A 21352-nucleotide genomic window follows, 5' to 3' on the forward strand; every position below is an offset into this window, starting at 1 on the left:
TTAGTCCTAACAGTCTATTATCTTCGTTTCCTAGCATGACTCGTGGCTGCAAGGCTTCAAGGCTGTTTCTTTAACCAATCACATTTCAGCTTTGCCTCGCAAAGCCAGCTAGCTGGCCCACAATAACGTCAGCAATTTTTCATCCTCTGATATGCTGACCAGAGCAAAACGGTTGGAGAAATAATCAGTCGCGATCTGGAAAGGTGGATGGAGGATTTTGTTTCTAGACACCCAGTCAGCATCTCTGCTGGGCTCTTTCATTGAAATTGTTGATGTTTGTAGATAAATATTGATTGTGAACAGTTCCAGATGAGGTTGTAGTGTAGAGCAGTGATTTTCAACCACTGTGCCGCGGCACACTAGTGTACCTTGAGAAACCGTCAGGTGTGCCGTGAGGAATTATCCAATATCAAAAAAGAAAATATATATCTATATAAAACATGTCCTGAGTTTAATTATAAAATATTAGCAAGATTGAATTTGATCTTTTCCTGTTAAAATTTATCCCGGGTGAGTTCTTTCAGCGCATGCTCAGATATGACGTAAGACGCAGATCCAGACGTTCTTCAGTTTTAAAAATGGAGGCCAGCAATCGGCACTGGACTAAGCAAAGTTTGTTTTTGATTCAAACTAAATTTCAAGACTGGACAGACGAAAAACTGGCAATACGGAGTTATTCCAACAAGTAAAGAATAACTTGGGGAAGCCGGTACCACATGATGTTGATGTTTACGTTTTACTGGGCATGCCCTATTGACTATTCTGGTTGATTTTCACGGCGCATGTAGACAAGAGATTGGAATATTCCTTTCTATGGATACCATTGTTTCCCGAAAGGTCATTCGGGAAGAGAAAAAGTGGTCATGTAAAAACGTGGCTACTGTGGAGTGTCTGTGGTGTAAAGACTGGCAGAGCAATGTAATATTGGTCCGTGTGGCAACACCTACCTTGTTCCTCCGATAGACTTATTGATGCGTGTGAGGTCGTGGTGACATTTTATAACATTTTTGGTTAGTGGTGTGCCACTAGATTTTTCCAATGTAAAAAACTTGCCGTGGCTCAAAAAAGGTTGAAAATCACTGGTGTATAGGTTAGGAGTTTGCAATGGGACTGAAAATGTGAGAAAATGGAAAGAAGTCACAAAATATTAGTAATAGGAATATCAACCTCTCTGTCGTTGACAGGTCAACCTGGTTCTGGATGATGGCCGGTCCCTGGGCCTTATGATCCGGGGTGGAGCAGAATACACTTTGGGTATTTACATCACTGGAGTGGATCCTGGCTCGGCGGCTGAATGCGGAGGACTCAAGGTATCACTTGTCGATAACATATCTTTCATATCGTTTTGATTTGTTTTCATACTTGCATAGGAATCCATCCGAAACGGTATTTAGATATTTTATTTAGTATTTAGATTTAACTGTTTGTGTACACTCGGAGGTAACAAAGACATAATTGGAGTTGACAAATTGACAAAAAAACAAAAACATCATGACAGCTCGAAAGTACAACGTTTGTCTCAAGGGGTTTACTAGCCAACAAAAGCTCTCTTTTTTATTGGTACAGAGCTGATGAGGGATGAAATCACAATTTGTTTTTTAGTCCTCGGGTTTTCTCTGGCATACTTTTTTGTACTTTTGAAATGCCGCGTTGACAGGAACAATCCCCAGGCACCCGAGCGATGTTGGTGTTTCAGTTAACTGATAAGGTATATGTCTTCCTCTGAAACAGTGAATGTGTGCTTACGAGTGAGCTCAGGAGAAGTTAGAACGGGCCGTTAAATTCACAGGCTGGACAAAAAGGAGCACTTGAGCTACTGAACTACTTTGTAATTTTATTGCCTTATTGATATGATATGATAAATCTTTTTATGGCCCCGATAATTACGGTAATGGTAATGGTAATGGTTTTATTTCATTTGAACATGCATCAGATTACAATTGAGTGCATCCCATAATCAGTTCCCAGTTCCACATGTCCAAAAGGAGTAGGAAGAAGCAAAGCTTATTAAATCCTACCCCTAATTGGTTGTTTTTAGCCTTATGCATTATTTTAGCTGTTTGAAGATGAACTATATCAGCAAGTTGAAGTATTTGTGATTTTAGAATTAAGGAGTTAGTATGTTCTCTGTAGGCGGCATTATGAATTATTCTGACTGACCTTTTTTGCAGTACATTTAGCAAGTGAATGAAGATTGCTTTTATAGTTATTAGCCCATATTTCCACACAATAAGTAAGATATGGTAGAACCAGAGAGCAATAAAGAGTGTGGAGTGATTTCTGATTGAGAACAAGTTTTGCTTTGTTCAATACTGAAATATTTCTGGCCACCTTATGTTGTATATTTGTATTGTTGTATTTGTAATTATAGGTGGGATGTTTATTGTGCACTCCTAAATTTGACATTTCAATGTAGATTGGAAAGTAGAGTGGAAGAATTTAAGTCCACCTCGTTTTAGCAACTCTTCAAATTCCGGTGCCCGATGGAGACCCAAAGGGTTCATTACTCGATATTCCGCTCTAGAAATAAATACATAATGGAATTGAAACAAATTGTGTATGACAGCTCAGTAGTATCACCGTTCAGTTTGCCTATTTTTGCATTACCTAAGGATCTAGTGTGACAATTTATAATAATACTATAAGTATACAGAGGCCCAAACGGACATTTGAATTTGGAACGTTCTTGCTTGAGGCACCACATGCGCCACTGTGTTCCCTTGAGATGTTCGGTCACATTAAAAGCCAGCTGCAGTCATCTAATAAGGAAACCCAAGGAGGTTCCACTCTTTTAAACAAGGCATGTTTTGTGTTCCCTTGCCGTCCTTGAGACATTGTGTAATATAAACCCATTGTGTCTGTGGCACCTTCAGATGTGGCTTAATCGCCACCGTATCACCAGCTTCATCATTTTTTATTTGGCATTGGATGTCTGGGTCAAATCCAAACGACTGAAGCGTGCATATTTGCTTCCATTTTATGGTGATTAGATATTTTGCACATGCAAAAAGGATGTTATTGCAGTTGAATAATCTGGTTGTCCTCTTCTGTGAACTTCCTGTTGTTGTCTAAATATACTAACAAATGATTCGCCTTCTCGGTGCCGTATGATTCTACATAATAGCCGCCCACGTATTTGGTTGGTGCCCACCATTTTTTAGCTTGTTGACAAAACAACTAGCTTTTTTTATTCTCTCTTTTTTTCCCAACCCCCAAACGTAAACAATGTGAACACATGGTGGAATAGTCAGTCAATAAAGAGAGCTGTGATCTTGTGCATGGATTCCGGCCAAGGGTTTCTCATTTGCACAGTGCTCATTTTCATCCTGTGTGATGATAAAGCAATCCTGCTGAGACGACACAAAACACACATTGACAAAAAGGGCCAAATAACAAGGTCAGTTACTAAATATTCAGACCTTGTGCCGTACAAAGACTACATTCTTACTCTTTTTCTCATATTAGTAGAAATTCTGTAAATGTATTCCCATTATTGTCATGACGTAAAGACATTGGCAATGTCATGCCAACTACGATGTGCATATATGCACATTTCAATAAATTGGACTCTTTTGAAACCCAAAAGACAATTCTTACAGTGTATTCTATAGATCCATAGTGAAATACTTTGTCCATGTAGTAACACTACAGTAACAGAAATGAGTGAATAAACGATCGCTGTTTCGTGATAGACTTTGGTCTCTTACAGTAAACCTCGGATATATCGGACTCGGATATATCGGAAATTCGCTCACAACGGACAGATAAAAAAGAACCGATTTTTCTGTAATGCATTTCCAATAAAAATTCATTGCATATATCGGATTTTTTATAACGGATTTCGCCTATTTCGGACAAAATCTCCAGTCCCGTTCCAATGCATTTCCATTAAATTTCCCTCGCATATATCGGATGGCCGCATCGTGGCGCTCCGATTTGCCGAATCGTGACAGGCCGCTATACGACGTCATTTGCAGCATCCAGGTACATTGGAAACATAGTCAAGGAAGTTCCTTTTTATAACGGATAAAATCCGATTTACGCATATACCGGATATAAATCCGATATATGCGTAAAACGGACATTTTCCGGTATATGCATATAACGGATTTCGCTTATATCGGACAAAACCAGTGGGAACAATTGAATCCGATATATCCGAGGTTTACTGTATTAGTCACAACATTAAAATACAAGTAGTATGTATTGTTCTGGTCACTGGGTGGCAGTAATGACACAAAACATTGAGACATTACCTTCCATTGCATTACCTTAACACTGCATGAAGTCATGAAGTCAGCCTCGGTGTGTCCGACATCATAGTTGAAAAAAAAATGTTCTCCTCCCATTCCGTGTGGAAGTGAAGTGTAGAAGAAATTCACGAGCATAATATGTGGCTTGCTAGTTCGCTAGATTGCTAGCTAGCGAGCCCCTGCAGTTGTGTAGTGTTGCGTAAACAAAGAATAATAGGAGCGTAAAGGTGAAATCTATTAATGTTTAAAAAACATAGAAAGTCAAACCGGTTTTCTATACTCTAAGTAGGAAAATATTCCATTTATGAACATTCATTCATTCATTCATTTTCTACCGCTTATCCTCACGAGGGTCGTGGGGGTGCTGGAGCCTATCCCAGCTGATTTTGGGTGAGACGCTGTGGACTGGTCGCCAGCCAATCACAGGGCACATATAGACAAACAACCATTCACACTCACATTCATACCTATGGACAATTTGGAGTGGCCAATTAACCTAGCATGTTTTTGGAATGTGGGAGGAAACCGGAGTACCCGGAGAAAACCCACGCATGCAAACATGCAAACTCCACACAGAGATGGCAGAGGGTGGAATTGAACTCAGGTCTCCTAGCTGTGAGGCCTGTGTGCTAAACACTTCTCCACCATGTAGCCCCATTTATGAACATTGAATGCTATATCGCAGAAATCCATTAATCGGGTCTGGAACCAATTAACAGCTATAAATGAGGGACGACTGTAGTGTAGTAACCCAAAAACGTAAAGATGGGTTCATGTTGCATTGTCGGTTTACTTTTGCTTGGAAAGCGGCCGTCTTCCTGCCCCAAAAGCTCTTACAAATAGCAAATACAAATAGCATGAATGTGTTTGTACTTGACTGATTTGCATCATTGAAAGACTTGTAGACACTTTGAAGTCTGCTTTTTTTTCCCCACGCTAGCTGAACGAGATTGCTTGTGTGGCATCATGCTACGCCACTTATTATGCTGTGCCTGCATTTTCTGTGAAAGCCTCTTGAGAGTTGATTCATTGTGGTGAGTCTGATATGTATTCATGGCCCGACTCTCCACGCAAATCAGTGTGAGTTGATGGGATTAAATTACAATGTCCGAGTACGCATGTAAAATCAAGCATCATCGGTACGTCAGGCTTATACACCCCCGATGTAAATTTTAAGACCAGTTGAAGAATAGCAAGAATTTATGGACATTAATCTTTAAATGGACCTCAGGACTACAAAAAGAAAAGACTTTTGTCACATTGAGCATAATACAGAACATTTTTTTTTCACTCAGATATTTTGTTTTGTGACGGTGCTTATGCTGCATAAGCTTGTTTGACTTACAATTTTAAGTTTAAAATTTTAAGCTGGCGGCACGTCGGTCGAGTGGTTAGCGCGCAGACCTCACAGCTAGGAGACCAGGGTTCAATCCCACCCTCGGCCATCTCTGTGTGGAGTTTGCATGTTCTCCCCGTGCATGCGTGGGTTTTCTCCGGGTACTCCGGTTTCCTCCCACATTCCAAAAACATGCTAGGTTAATTGGCGACTCCAAATTGTCCATAGGTATGAATGTGAGTGTGAATGGTTGTTTCACTATATGTGCCCTGTGATTGGCTGGCTTGGCTGGCGACCAGTACAGAGTGTACCCCGCCTCTTGCAGAAGACAGCTGGGATAGGCTCCAGCACCCCCGCGACCCTCGTGAGGAAAAGCGGCAGAAATGAATGAATATTATGATGAATTGTCTATAATCCATGAATCCTAATATGTTTTGGTGATTTGGTTTTGTTTTGGTTATTTTTATTAGTGTCACCATTGTTAAAATTGTTTCTTTATCTGTATTGGCCGTCCAAGAGTCACAGACCAGGGTTCAATTCCACCCTCGGCCATCTCTGTGTGGAGTTTGCATGTTCTCCCCGTGCATGCGTGGGTTTTCTCCGGGTACTCCGGTTTCCTCCCACATTCCAAAAACATGCTAGGTTAATTAGCGACTCCAAATTGTCCATAGGTATGAATGTGAGTGTGAATGGTTGTTTGTCTATAGTTAAAGAATAGCAAGAATTTACATTTCTCACTGTTGGATCTTAAAGACATTGGTCTACCGCTTATTCTCCAGGGGGCGCTGGAGCCTATCCCAGCTGTCTTCGGAACGATAGGCGGGGTATACCCTGTACTGGTCGCCAGCCAATCACAGAGGAGTGAGGTTATTCCTATGAATGAAGTCTTTTGTCAGACGAGTATTGTGACGTACAGCGTCTTCAGACATGAAGGACAAAGTCTCCATATAGCCACCTGCCGTCTGACGCCCCTGCACAAACTGAAGCTCCTTTGTTCCATTGAAGGAAAAAGATGGACTGATGATGGCTGCACGGTGCCGTGTGGTAAACATCTAGGTGGGATGTCCTTGTCATGCCAGTAACGTTAACCAGAAAAAAAATGTTTTGTCTCACTCAATCAAGTTCTGAAATACAAACACTGGTTTAGTATGCGAAAAACAGAGACAATGACAAGAGCTGTCCAATTACGATGCCATGTTTGATAAGGATTGATTAACCCTTGTGGCTTGAAGCTGTAATAGAATATGCTTTATTGACATGTGATGTGATATTACATGTTATGTGAGCCCCAAATATGAAACATAAGGAATCTGAAACAAAACAAGTCATTGTAGAGAGGTTGCAATAAAAAACATCAGATAGGAGGAAGGAAACAGACAGTTGGTTGACATTATGGATCAGAATATTAATGTCTATGCCATAAAGTCACAAGCTGTTAAGCTGTTCCCACAAGAGTGCAGGGGTGGGCGATACTGCAGATTTTGGTATTGGTTCGTACATTAAAACCATGCCTGTGTAGATCAACATATTCTAAACCGGGCTTTCCTGTTTGTCACATTTAAATATTTCAGATCATCAAACAAATTTAAATATTGGTCCCTGACCACACAACTGACCACAAATTGCAGATTTTCAATGAAGCTTTTTATTATTAAGAGAGAAAAAAAAAATTATTTAACATTTACAAAATGGGGGGTCGCACGGCGGTCGAGTAGCGAGCGCGCAGACCTCACAGCTAGGAGACCTGGGTTCAATTCCACCCTCAGCCATCTCTGTGTGGAGTTTGCATGTTCTCCCCGTGCATGCGTGGGTTTTCTCCGGGTACTCCGGTTTCCTCCCACATTCCAAAAACATGCTAGGTTAATTGGCCACTCCAAATTGTCCATAGGTATGAATGTGAGTGTGAATGGTTGTTTGTCTATATGTGCTCTGTGATTGGCTGGCCACCAGTCCAGGGTGTACCCCGCCTCTCACCCGAAGACAGCTGGGATAGGCTCCAGCAACCCCCGCGACCCTTGTGAGGAAAAGCGGTAGAAAATGAATGAATGAATTAATTAATTAATTTTCAAAATGGGGGGCGCACGGCGGTGGAGTGGTTAGCGTGCAAGTCCCCACCCACAGCAAGGAGACCCGAGTTTGATTCCACCCTCGGCCATCTCTGTGTGGAGTTTGCAAGTTCTCCTCGTGCATGCGTGGGTTTTCTCCGGGTACTCCGGTTTCCTCCCACATTCCAAAAACATGCTAGGATAATTGGCCCACGATATCCCCACAAGCCCAGTGAGGATAAGCGGCATAGAAAGTGTATGGATGGATTAGTTTAAAGCTAAAATTTAACAAATTTTCTATTTAAATTTAATTTAAATAGAATTATTATTTGTGGTAAACTGTAAAACTTCATCCAGTATATTTATATATAGAGCTTAGTTTCATTCATAGAAGTTATTTGCAAGTTATTCAGAATTATAAAGTTATTGCTGCAATTGTATCATGAGCCACTGCCATTTACAACCGCCAAAAGGGAGCTTTATTACAAGTAATAACAATATTAAATAGGAACTACTAGCATTTATAAGAGTCAGCTAGGCACATTACATTAGTTGCAAGCATTTGGCCACTCTTGTGTAAAAAGACATTAACTGCTGTATAGTAAAACTACAGTGTATGAAACTAAAATAAAACTAGTCATCCTTTAGTGATATACCACAGAGTGTGGCATTTAAGGAGCCTTAGAAACATCCTCAAATGTCATGCAAAAAGGTAAAACAATTTGCGCAATTTAGGTGGAGGAGGTGGGGGATGAATGACATCATCATCAAATTTGCATAACTGGGTGTTTGTACTCGTGTCTTGTGAAAAAACAAGTTTAAAAAATAACATCTAATATACAATATTGAAGAACAGATGCGTAATTATGCGCAACTAAGTCATAGGAGTTGTGCTAAGAAGTAGTGTTACGATGCCATCTACTGTACAGAGTTGTTATGACAAGCTACACAGACAGTTGCATGTAATGTGTTTATGTGCAAGAGCAAACAGGTAGCAAAAAAAAAAAAAACATCAAATCTATCAATGGCAGTCCAAAGTTAGTCATAGCGGGTCGCCACAAATAAATCAACGTCAAATAGATGGGAAAACAGTTATTATAAAACAAAGATTTTGATCCACTCCTATTTACAGAGGCTGTCGCTTGGCAACTCTAGGTTTCTGCTCTTTCCACAGACGTTTTATGGTATTACAGTCCGGAGACTGGCTCAACCACTCTTGGATCTGTTGTGGAAAAAAATGTATCCTGACTAAGGAAGAGAATGACTAAAATAAAGACATTTTGTAAAGGGGTCAGATCACATACAGAGCACAGCAGTGTGCAGATATCGAATGGTCAAATGTAAATGAATTATATCACAAGTCGGAGCCGAGCACCACTGGTGACTGTGTGTCTGGAGAGAGAGGTTCCATCAAATGAAGGTACGGTCATCGCTCTTTTGTCGCGGTTTATTGGTTCCACAGCCGACTGTAGGATTCAATAATAATTTATTATTAAATGGAATATTTCCGGAGTTACAGCATAGAAAACCCTGTTTACTATTATTAGAGCACTGTAGACATGAAATAACACCCCTATAGTCACTTTTACATTTTTCTTACTAAATATAGTACACATACAAATTGAAAATAAGCCATTTTTAACCATATTCTACCACAAAACAGCGATCATTCATTATCGGTGATAGCGTGAGGGGGCGATGTTCGACTGTACTTCCCTAGACGCGTGTACTGTATTTATTGATGGGTTGTAGAGAAAAAAAAAGCAACAAGCTCAATGTAAACATCGCTCTTTTGTCGTGGTTAATTGTTTCCACAGCCAACTGTAGGATTCAATATTAATAAATGGAATATTTCCGGAGTTACAGCATAGAAAACCCTGTTTACCATTATTAGAGCAATGTAGACATGAAATAACACCCCTATAGTCACTTTTACATTCTTCTTACTAAATATAGTACACATACAAATTGAAAATAAGCTATATTCTACCACAAAACAGCGATCATTCATTCATTATCGGTGATAGTGTGAGGGTGCAATCTTCGACTGTACTTCCTTAGTGTGTACTGTATTTATTGATGCGTTGTAGAGAAAACAAAAGCAACAAGCCTAATGTAAACGAGGGTCTGAGATGGTCACTGATGTGAAAACAGGAAGGACGACAGCCATGAAGTCGGGACAGATATTTAGCCATCAAGAGGTCAAAGACCATCCACAGTTTGTGTTCACCTGCCACCAAGGTGTTAGCATGATGGGAGTTTGTTCTGCCAGGGTCATGTCAGGTCGACAGATTTTAATATCAGAGGTGTCATTTACCCCCCCCCCCGCCTCTGAAATCAAAATTTGTCGTCCCCCGCCTCTCTCCCTGGACTGGTCGCCAGCCAATCACAGGACACATATAGACAAACAACCATTCACACTCAAGAACTGTTTCTTGCTTGACGATGGTATACCAGTAGTAAAAAAATACAGTAGTAATAAAATAATAATATAATAATAATATGATTTTCCATTATATATCAATGGCTCACCCTATCTCTTAGGATGAGTCTAGCTATTCAGTCACTTGCATCCGCGATTTCATTGTTTCAATCACAAAAGGTAACTATAGGGGTGTTATTTCATGTTTACAGGGCTCTCAAAATGGTAAAAACTGTATTTAGAAGGCCAGGAATATCCTGCTTTTTATTGAGTGGCTCTGATATGAAGTGGAATTGTTTATTCATTCATTCATTTTCTAGGGGTGCCAGCTGTCTTCAGGCGTGAGGCGGGCTACACCCTAGACTGGTGGCCAGCCAATCACAGGGCACATATAGACAAACAACCATTCACACTCACATTCATACCTATGGACAATTTGGAGTCACCAATTAACCTAGCATGTTTTTGGAATGTGGGAGGAAACCGGAGTACCCGGAGAAAACCCACACATGCACGGGGAGAACATGCAAAGAGATGGCCGAGAGTGGAATTGAACCTGGTGTCCTAGATGTGAGGTCTGCCGCCCCAACCTAGAAGATTGAATTCTGCAAAAATTCCTAAAAGAGAATGTCTGGCCCTCTGTTGGTAACCTCAAGCTGGAACCTTCAGCAGGACAATGATTCAAACAATGATTTTTCATGAGTTTAATAGACCTCTGTCATGTGTATCCAAATCACATATTTTGGTCTTGAAATCATTTTTAAAAATATGAAAAAAAGTGATGTGAAATTTATGCTTTCAACCAAAAGGCGCTATTTCCATTTCAGATTTCAACCAAAAGTAGCTAAATCCCTTTCTTTATTCTGATTGGCCCAAGTTTCCCATCTATTGATAATCTGACCAATCAGAGAGAAGAATACAATTGGCACTGCACATACAGAAAGCCAGTATCAGTCCGCATCCTGTTTTGTTTGTGTACATTAAGTACACAAACAGTAATTGTTATTTTTCATGTGTCGCTCTACTGCAGCCTACAGGTTGAATGCACCTGCAATGTATGACATGTCTTGTACCATTGTCTTGTATAATTGGGTATGTTGAGTTGTGTTAAAGCTGATCATCATGGAATGTGGATGATGTTAATGTGTGCTATAATATCTTAACAACATTTTATCAGTAACAGTGTACTAGTGGTAGGTTATAACATTTTGTTTCTGTAATGTGTGAAGGTGAACGAGTGCATGTGTGTGTGTGTGTGTTGGTGAGGGGGGGGTGTATTGTATGTTGAGAATGGCTTCTGTGTTGTAATTATTTTATGAGCATAGCACATTAAAGCACCTTACATTCTTTTACAACAATGCCATTGAAGAAGTTAAAGGTGACTTCAAATTTATTTCAGCCAAAAGGCGCTAAATCCGAAAAAAAATAATAATTTAAATATATAAAATACATGGTGTGTGCAGGATTTTTATAGCATGCATTTTTATGACCTATATTGATAGCTCTTTCATTTGCAATATAGACTTGATGACCAAATAGATTGATGTGTGCGTAATTAAAAATCATTGATTTTCTCGAAATCAGTCAAAATGGATTTAGCGCCTTTTGGTTGCAAGCTCTTCAGTTGTTGGTACGTGTCCTTTCTACTGTTACCAAACAGCATGATTTTAGTTTTACTTCGGTTCAAGGACAATCTATTATCATCAAACCATCTTTTTAGTGTGACCTAAAAACATTTTTAAACATTTAAACACTTGATTGCAGTTGTTGCTGCTAAGGGTGGCCCAACCAGTTCTTGGGTTTAGGGGGCAATCACGTTTTCACACAGGGCCATGTGGGTACAAATTTATGGTAATGGTAATGGTAATGGTTTTAATTCATTTGAACATGCATCAGATTACAATTGAGTGCATCCCATAATCAGTTCCCAGTTCCACATGTCCAAAAGGAGTAGGAAGAAGCAAAGCTTATTAAATCCTACCCCTCCATCTGGTACTTTTACAATCAGTAACTGTTACATTTGTTCACTTCCTGCTTTCCATAATACAGTTTTTTTGTGTGTTTTTTTTTTATAATGTACCTCGTACCGAAGTACAAGGTGATATGAGCATCCAATGACATAATGTGTACCATAGTAAGTGTCAATATAGTGATATATATAGCACATCATGACTGGTTCAAGACTCTTCATCCTTGTATTTAGCAAACATCAACTGCTTGTATTGTTTCTTGAATTGGCTCATCGTTGTGCATTGTTTGAGGTCCTTACTCAATCCATTCCATAGTTTGATTCCACATACTGAAATGCTATGGCTTTTTAACGTAGTCCTAGCATAGAAGTGTTTCAAATGTACTTCTTCCCTGAGATCATATTTCTCCTCTCTTGTAGAGAAGTATTGGATGACATTTTTAGGTAATTGGTTGTTTTTAGCCTTATGCATTATTTATGCATAAGGCTTATACATTATGCTTATACATTTGTTCACTTCCTGCTTTCCATAATACAGTTTTTCTTGTTTTTTTTTTTAATAATGCATGGGTCTCTGTAGGCGGCATTATGAATTAACCTTACTGACCTTTTTTGCAGTACATTTAGCGAGTGAAGATTGCTTTTATTATATATATATTTTTAATTATATTTTAAAGAGTGTGGAGTGATTTCTGATTGAGAACACTTAGAGAACATTTAGAGATAATACATGTTGTATGAGCCAAAACAAAGGCAAGAAAAAAAATGTCATATCAATTCTGTTCTTATTCTCCATGCCAGATGAACAGGGTTCATAACAAAACGTTTGAACACAACAATGTGTGACATTTGAGTCGGTGTACTGTGCTGCCAGGAGTTGTCTCCTGTCCCTCCTGTCCTGTGTATAGAATGTGTTATTATCTAACACTACCCTGATTGTCTTCCTGAATCGTTGGTATTCGCTGGCTTTTGTTGGACTGCATCGAATATGACGGCCACAGAAAAATGAAATGCTTGTGACTCAGAGCAAGGCCCATCTCCTCTCGAATAGAAGCATAATGATGAAGACGAGGGGGAAATGGAGGAGGGAATAATGAGGAGTGTGAGGCAAGGTAAAGCGATGGAAGTAGCAAGTTGAGTACAGCAGAAAGACAGACCTCATCAACTGATATCAAGGCGCACAGTAAAGTGTGTCTATTTTTAGTCTTTTCTCACAGTTTTAGTCCCGGGTAGCTTGATGTGAAGAGATGATTTTGCCACAATGGTCAAGAACGAGAACTCCAACACGTTGATTTTATTATCTACACGTGACGTTCTCTGAACCTGCAGAGATATCTCCCCATCACTATAGCCTAGATTCTTGCTTTGCAAGCGGGTGCGTGTTGGAAGCCAAACAAAAGGCGTTCAAGGAGCGATGGGTACATGGTAACCATTGGTATTGGATTTCGCCACTTCCTGTATTTCATCAATATTATGTGTGTAGCAGACAGCTAAGTAGCACAATATGACTTCCACTGCAAATCATTTTACAGGATGCAATTCCACCTCCTGGCTGCACGGTGACTGAGTGGTTCGCTGTGCAGGCCACACAGCTAGTAGACCGTTCGATTCCACCCTCGGCCATCTCTGTGTGGAGTTTGCATGTTCTCCCTGTGCATGCGTGGGTTTTCTCCGGGTACTCCGGTTTCCTCCCACATTCCAAAAACATGCTAGATTAATTGGCGACTCCAAATTGTCCATAGGTATGAATGTGAGTGTGAATGGTTGTTTGTCTTTATGTGCCCTGTGATTGGCTGGCCACCAGTCCAGGGTGTACCCCGCCTCATGCCTGAAGACAGCTGGGATAGGCTCCGGCAACCCTAGAAAATGAATGAATGAATGAATGAACAATTCCACTTCATATCAGAGCCACTGAATAAAAAGCAGGAATCTTCCTGGCCTTCTAAATACAGTTTTTACCATTTTGAGAGCCCTTCAAACATGAAATAACACCCCTATAGTCACCTTTCGTGACCGAAACAATGAAATTGCGGATGCAAGTGACTGAATAGCTGGACTCATCCTCAGAGATAGGGTGAGCCATTGATATATAATGGAAAATCTTATTATTATTATATTGTTATTTTTTTATTTTTTTTTTACTATTAGTATACCATCGTCAAGCACGAAACAGCGATATTGTATCGATTTATTTATTTAGGAAAAACTGTGATAGAGTGACGCTGCTGAATTCAAACGGCGATGTAGTGAGGGGACGGTTGTATTCCCTTCTGACCACAAATAATGGTAATGGTTTAATTTCATTTGAACATGCATCAGATTACAATTGAGTGCATCCCATAATCAGTTCACAGTTCCACATGTCCAAAAGGAGTAGGAAGAAGCAAAGCTTATTAAATCCTACCCCTCCATCTGGTACTTTTACAGTATCAGTAACTGTTACATTTGTTCACGTCCTGCTTTCCATAATACCATTTAAGGATTTTTTTCATTATTTTAGCTGTTTGAAGATGAACTATATCAGCAAGTTTAAGTATTGTGATTTTAGAAATAAGGAGTTAGTATGTTCTATGGAGGCGGCATTATGAATTATCCTTACTGACCTTTTTTGCGAGACATTTAGCGAGTGAAATATGTTTACATTCATGTCACTTTTGCATTAGCATTCACACTCTTATATACTGTTAAATTAGAGTAATGTAATTCCTTGTCTAATAGCTTTCCGAATCGTCCTAAAATAAATTAAGAATGTGCTTGTTTTTAAAAAAACAAAGTCTTGTAAGTCTTTTCTCCTCGAGCTAGCCATGTGTGCGACCCCGTTGTTGAATCTCAGTAATATGAAGATCACACACTCCACGTTTGCTGCAGGGTCTTCCAACACAAGGTAAAAGATGTGTTATTGTCCCATTTTAGTGGCATTTTGTCCCACAGATCTGGAACAAGCAGCCTATAATCGTGTTTTTGAATCTGTCTCTCATCCCCGAGGCTTTAGTTCCACCTGACAGCTGGGATGGCGACTGTGTGCTGTGCCAGCAGCGTGTGTCCTCACTGCAATGTCACTTGTTAGCGTCTCTTGATTGATTGATTGCATCTGTAAATACCAGTTTGTGTCCCTTTTGCATTTATAATCAAATGACCCTACCCTGAATGATCACAACTGGTCCCCCTGCAGAAACAGAATGCGGCTAATCGTCTTCAGTTGTGCCCGCAAGATGCTGATGTTAGCTGTTTGTGCAATATGTTGTGCTATTGTGGCACAGTGCAGGTCACCTCAGGTTGCTGGAGTAACAACCTTCTAAATATTAGAGCCCTGTAGACATGAAATAACACCCCTACACATTTACATTCGTGTTAGCCAGTATAGTTGACACTCACACTCACATTCATACCTATGGACAATTTGGAGTCGCCAATTAACCTAGCATGTTTTTGGAATGTAATGAAACCGGAGTACCCGGAGAAAACCCACACATGCACGGGGACCATGCAAACTCCACACAGAGATGAATTGAACCCTGGTCTCCTAGCTGTGAGGTCTGCGCGCTAACCACTCTTCCGCTGTGCCGTATAGTAGACATAATATGAGAAAATATGCTATTTCAAGAGGACCTATTATGCTTTTTCCACTTTTTTGACATATAAATATAGTTAAAATATTGTATTATTGTTTTAAACATTGCAAAAGTTTCAGATAATGAGATTTGCGCATTTGCAAATGTGCCCCAAAAGAAGTTTGCGATGGCTCTGAAGTTTCAGAGAGTTTTTTTTAACACCGGCTCACTGTGATGTCACAGTGAACCTTGCGAGAAGCTACCGGTTCCATCCCATTACCTGGGTGTGCCCAGGTAAGCTGTAAAAGCTGAGTGGCACCAATCACAGCGGATTACGGCGGTGGGCCGTGGGTGGAATGAATTAAAACAGACCGGTTTGGACCGGTTTCCAAGGAATTACAGCTGGAATAGGTGCAAATTCTGGAAGATCGAGAAAGCTTTCTGTGCTGGTTTGACCGGGTCTTTGCACGGGGGGACATCTCAGGCAACGACCAATTGACTGAAATGATCGGAATGACCGGAATGACCAGAATGACCGGAATGAACGAAATGAACGAAATGAACGAAATGAACGAAATGAACGAAATGAACGGATCTTTTTACTGAATGAACCAGAATGACCCGGTTCGCTGAAATGAACGGTTTTGTCCACCACTACTGCAGACTGAACATTTTTGACAACGACCAATTGACTGGAATGACCGGAATGACCAAAATGAATGAAATGAACGAAATGAACAGATCTTTTTACTGAATGAACTGGAATGATCCGGTTCACTGAAATGAACGGTTTTGTCCACCACTACTGCAGACTGAACATTTTTGACAACGACCAATTGACTGAAATGACCGGAATTAACAAAATGAGCGAAATGAACGGATCTTTTTTACTGAATGAACCGGAATGACCCGGTTCACTGAAATGAACGGTTTTGCCCACCACTACTGCAGACTGAACTTTTTTGACATTCTGAATGTCAAACTTTGACACATTCTGAATGTCTATGCTCAGTTTCCGATTGGGGAGGATAGATCTCTGACTGCATTTAGAGATGAAAACAACATGAAAACCAGAGTGCTATGGATCTATGGGTGAAAAGCACGTATGCGTCCAGTTCCTTGGTGTCTTTGACAGCAAGTACTTTGGCTTCCTTCCTGAGGTGCTCCATTTAACTTAATATAGATTTTACAGTTGGTGTTGCAAGGGCAATGAATTTCCCTCTGCTTCGTTAAGTTGCATGCTTTCATGATGATGTCGGCGTTGTACTCCCCCAGGCGCTGTATCGAGATTCTACTCATTTGTATAAAGGAAATATGAACATTTTATTGGACATTAAACTGCTTTTCACGTAACACTGTTCACATAGGACCAAATCTAATTATTTCAATGACCTCTACTCCCTCCATCTGTTACGTTACCTTCTCTGTGACCTTCGATCTACTGTATGTACCCATGCATGTCTGCCTGCCCCCGCCCTCACAGTCTTGCCCCTCCGCCACTCCTCTCTGTTCCTTGCAACGCCCACAGGTTGGAGATCAAATTCTGGAAGTAAACGGCCGCAGCTTCTTGAACATCCCGCACGATGAAGCTGTCAAAGTCCTTAAGTCGTCACAACACCTGATGATGACGGTGAAAGACGTGGGGCGCCTGCCTCATGCCAGGACAGTCATCGGCGAAACCAAGTGGATCGCTAGCTCCCAGATCACGGAAAGCTCAGCAAACAGCAGCATGGCAGGGTGAGTTGAACACTCTTATGTCATCGTCCATCTCCACTAAGGATGGGTGCTTGAGCTTTTGTTTCTTTAACCCTTGCATCCACGACAAAACCCTCTGATATCTGATATCCAGCATTCTTGGATACAATTATAACTGCAGGCTCGATAAGCACCCAACACCAGACCATTTGACCATATGCTAATATAAATCAATGCATGAATGCAACTCATTGCAACTCAAATTTCTTGGCTGGACAGTGAATCGCCATAATCACCTTATTGCGGAGGTTCCATTGAAGATGAATTGACTAGAGACGTGGAGCCCAAAGGTAGATCAGTACATTGGTAGGTTATGTTTGTAGATTGGTAATTGATACGCCCACAAAAATGGCACATTTTGAGGCCGATTGAATGCAGAAGCAACTATTTTTGTAGCCAAACAAACTTTTGAGTCTCTCACTGGCATCACCTAACTTTGATGCATTCAAGAACTGCTGGAAAAAGCGCAAAATCTCAACACTCGCACAAAAAAAAACTATTGAATAAGAGATAAAGATAAAAAAATAAAAAGAGATAAACATGGTACATTAGTACTGTATTTATTATATTTCTATTTCTATATTATATTTCTATTTCTATATTTATAAACTATTACCAACTTATGGTGTATGAAAAATATTAAATGTTAATATTTCGTATTATATTTAATATTAAATAAATATTAAATATATTTAATATTAAAAATATTTTTTGTAAAAACATGGTGAATCATGAATATGCAGGCATGCACTGAATTGCAGATAAATGTCAGACAAAAACGGTCCTGTTATGTTGGTAATGGTACAGTTAATATAAACAATCCACATCAAAGGGGAACTGCACTTTTTTGGAATTTTGCCCATCATTCCCAATCCTTATGTAAAACATGAATACATATTTATTTATTTTTCTGTGCATTATAACGTGAAATAAATTGTTGGTATGAGCTAGCTAACAATGCACGTCATTAGGACACACCTGTTTTGATGCTTTTGACGCTGTTTTGACGCTTGAGCCCTCACAAAAAAACAGTGTTCCATTTCCACAACCTACCTGTATATTAACCAAGCTACAGCGATATTGTTATTATTAATACAAAAGGTGTGCTGAGTGACGTCTCAGCGTCTCTCAGCTACTCCCTAATGGTGCTGGTACTGTGTTGTTAGTTTTAAAAAAATAATGCTAGGTTATAAATCATTCCTTATACGTGCATTTTTGAGGGTTGTGGCAATAAGCTGAAAAGTTGGATTCCATATATACGACATGTTATTATTGATGTACTTGTTGCATGCATGATCACAGCATGTATATAAAACGTTGTAAGAGGGGTTTTTTTAGAGGGATTTGTAGTCAAAATAGGTGTGTCCCAATGACTTACATTGTTAGCTAGCTCATATTAACCAGTTTTCTGCCGTTATAATACACAGAAAAGGGAAAGAAATATGTGTTTATGTTTCACATACGGATCATGAATGATGGACAAAATTCCCCAAAAAGTGCAGTTCCCTTTTAGGACGTTGCAGACGTTGATGGTTTCCATCAGAGGCAGATATCACCTCACTTGACCCAATAGTGTCAATGAACTTACAGTATGTGTGTAAAAATAATAACGATTATTCCATCAACTTCTAATGATGACCTTCACATTGAATAGCCAATGACATTGTGAAAACACCAATCTACTTGTTGATGGGTGGGCTCGATATTCCTCCAAGCGAGTTATTTTGAAGGCTTGTGTTTCTGGGAAAAAAGTAGAAAAATCATTTTTTCTGGTGTATTCAAACCCCTACATGTCAGTGTCAGTGGCACTTACACAGTTACTGTCGAGGGGGGGAAAATCAGCTTGTCAGCTTTCAAAGGAGCTCAAAGCCATGACTCTCCTCCAGCTGATGAAGTTCAGTTCAGTTCTAGTTCCTAGTCCGGTTTCTACGGGTAATTCACAATTAATGATCACACGTTGATTTATTCATTCATTTTCTACCGCTTATCCTCACAAGGGATGCTGGAGCCTATCCCAGCTGTCTTTGGGCGAGAGGCGGGGTACACCCTGGACTGGTCGCCAGCCAATCACAGGGCACATATAGACAAACAACCATTTACACTCACATTCATACCTATGGACAATTTGGAGTCGCTAATTAACCTAGCATGTTTTTGGAATGTGGGAGGAAACCGGAGTACCCGGAGAAAACCCACGCATGCACGGGGAGAACATGCAAACTCCACACAGAGATGGCCGAGGGTGGAATTGAACCCTGGTCTCCTAGCTGTGAGGCCTGCGCGCTAACCACTCTTCCGCCATGCCATATAGTAGACATAATATGAGAAAATATGCCATTTCAAGAGGACCTATTATGCTTTTTCCACTTTTCTGACATATAAATGTAGTTAAAATGTTGTATTATTGTGTTGAACATTGCAAAGGTTTCAGATAATGAGATTTGCACATTTGCAAATGTGCCCCAAAAGAAGTAGAGAGAAGAGAGTTTTTTCGAACACCGGCTCACTGTGATGTCACAGTGAACCTTGTGAGAAGCTACCGGTTCCATCCTGCCGGTGACTTCATTTTTTGGGTGTGCCCAGGTAAGCTGTAAAAGCTGAATCACACCAATCACAGCGGATTGGGTGGGCCGTGGGTGGAATGAATTAAAACAGACCGGTTTGGAAATCCAAGGAATTACAGCTGGAATAGGTGCAAATTCTGGAAGATCTAGAAAGCGTTCTGTGCTGGTTATCATGTCAAAAATTAGCAAAAGGCCAAAAATTTGCATAAAAGGTTTGTTTACGACATAAGTTCTGGTAACAAGGGAGCTGAGTGGAAGGTGGACAGGACGGAATAAACGAAGTAACCGCCCCTAAAATACCCGAGCATGTTTTTGGAATGTGGGAGGAAACCGGAGTACCCGGAGAAAACCCACGCATGCACGGGGGGAGAACATGCAAACTCCACACAGAGATAGCCGAGGGTGGAATTGAACCCTGGTCTCCTAGCTGTGAGGTCTGCGCGCTAACCACACGACCGCCGTGCAGCCCACATTGATTCATCAAGCTTTATTTGAAACCTCAAAGTCAGTAACACACATGCTTTCTTTGCACTGCTGTGTTTTGTTTGGCTTCTTTTTGGCTGCAACAACATGAGGTGCACTAATTCCCTATAAAGATATCACTCTATCTATCCTGCGCAATTAGATGACTATTATACTCACTATCTGCCAGCATTCTAAATACAAAGTGGACCTTGACAGCCAATTGGGTTTTCAGGTCTGCGGGGCTCAGGATTATTAAACTGGTCTTTTATTGGTAATAAAGGAGAAAACACAAAGAGAAGGCATGCAAATTGAAATTGTGCTGAGCCTGTGGAAGAATCTGTTTGTCCCGCACCACACAACGGTTTATTTATCACTGACAACAATAAGCAGATATCTGTCTTCAGTCATTAGCGTAATGAAAGACAACCAGAAACTTGGGATTTGAGGGCAGTTTGTGCAGCCAAAAAAGGGGCCGATGCATCAAGTCATGGGGCACAGTGTTGTTACTGTTACTGTATTACCGTATTCCGTATTCATAATTTGGCTGGTCCTGCAACTTACAGTCAGGTGTGACATAGTGTATATGTCAAAGTAGTGAGTTAAGGTGGGGTGGGAGCACATAGTGGTCACAATCATTCATTGAATGATACAGAGCATAGCTTTTTGTTACGGAATACTTTCTGCCTTGGAGACCATGTGTCTGTAAGTCATGTGCAACTAATTATTTGGTTTGAGAAATTGTGAGAAATTGAAACCACCGAAATGTGGGAGGAAACCGGAGTACCCGGAGAAAACCCACGCATGCACAGGGAGAACATGATAACTCCACACAGAGATGAGGGTGGAATTGAACCCTGGTCTCCTAGCTGTGAGGTCTACGCGCAAACCACTCGTCCGCCGTGCAATCACGTGTAAATTATTAATTCTTTCATTTTCTACTATTTATCCTCATGAAGGTCGGGGGTGCTGGAGCCTATCCCAGCTGTCTTCGG

General features: G+C 40.4%; 1 protein-coding gene across 4 annotated transcripts in view; it reads left to right on the forward strand.

Annotated features, from left to right (window-relative positions):
• whrna (whirlin a) overlaps window positions 1-21352 on the forward strand; it is a 160521-nt gene that overhangs the window by 77487 nt on the left and 61682 nt on the right. For 2 of the 4 annotated variants that reach the window (XM_058064926.1, XM_058064924.1), the window contains exons 3-4: window positions 1185-1310; window positions 17105-17313. In XM_058064926.1, the coding sequence (XP_057920909.1) occupies window positions 1185-1310; window positions 17105-17313 (335 nt within the window). Of the gene's footprint in view, window positions 1-1184; window positions 1311-17059; window positions 17314-21352 lie in introns of all 4 variants that reach the window. The other 2 variants (XM_058064923.1, XM_058064925.1) reach the window with 2 other exon arrangements.

The sequence above is a fragment of the Doryrhamphus excisus genome, chromosome 2 (genome assembly GCF_030265055.1).
Source record: "Doryrhamphus excisus isolate RoL2022-K1 chromosome 2, RoL_Dexc_1.0, whole genome shotgun sequence".
Classification (NCBI taxonomy): domain Eukaryota; kingdom Metazoa; phylum Chordata; class Actinopteri; order Syngnathiformes; family Syngnathidae; genus Doryrhamphus; species Doryrhamphus excisus.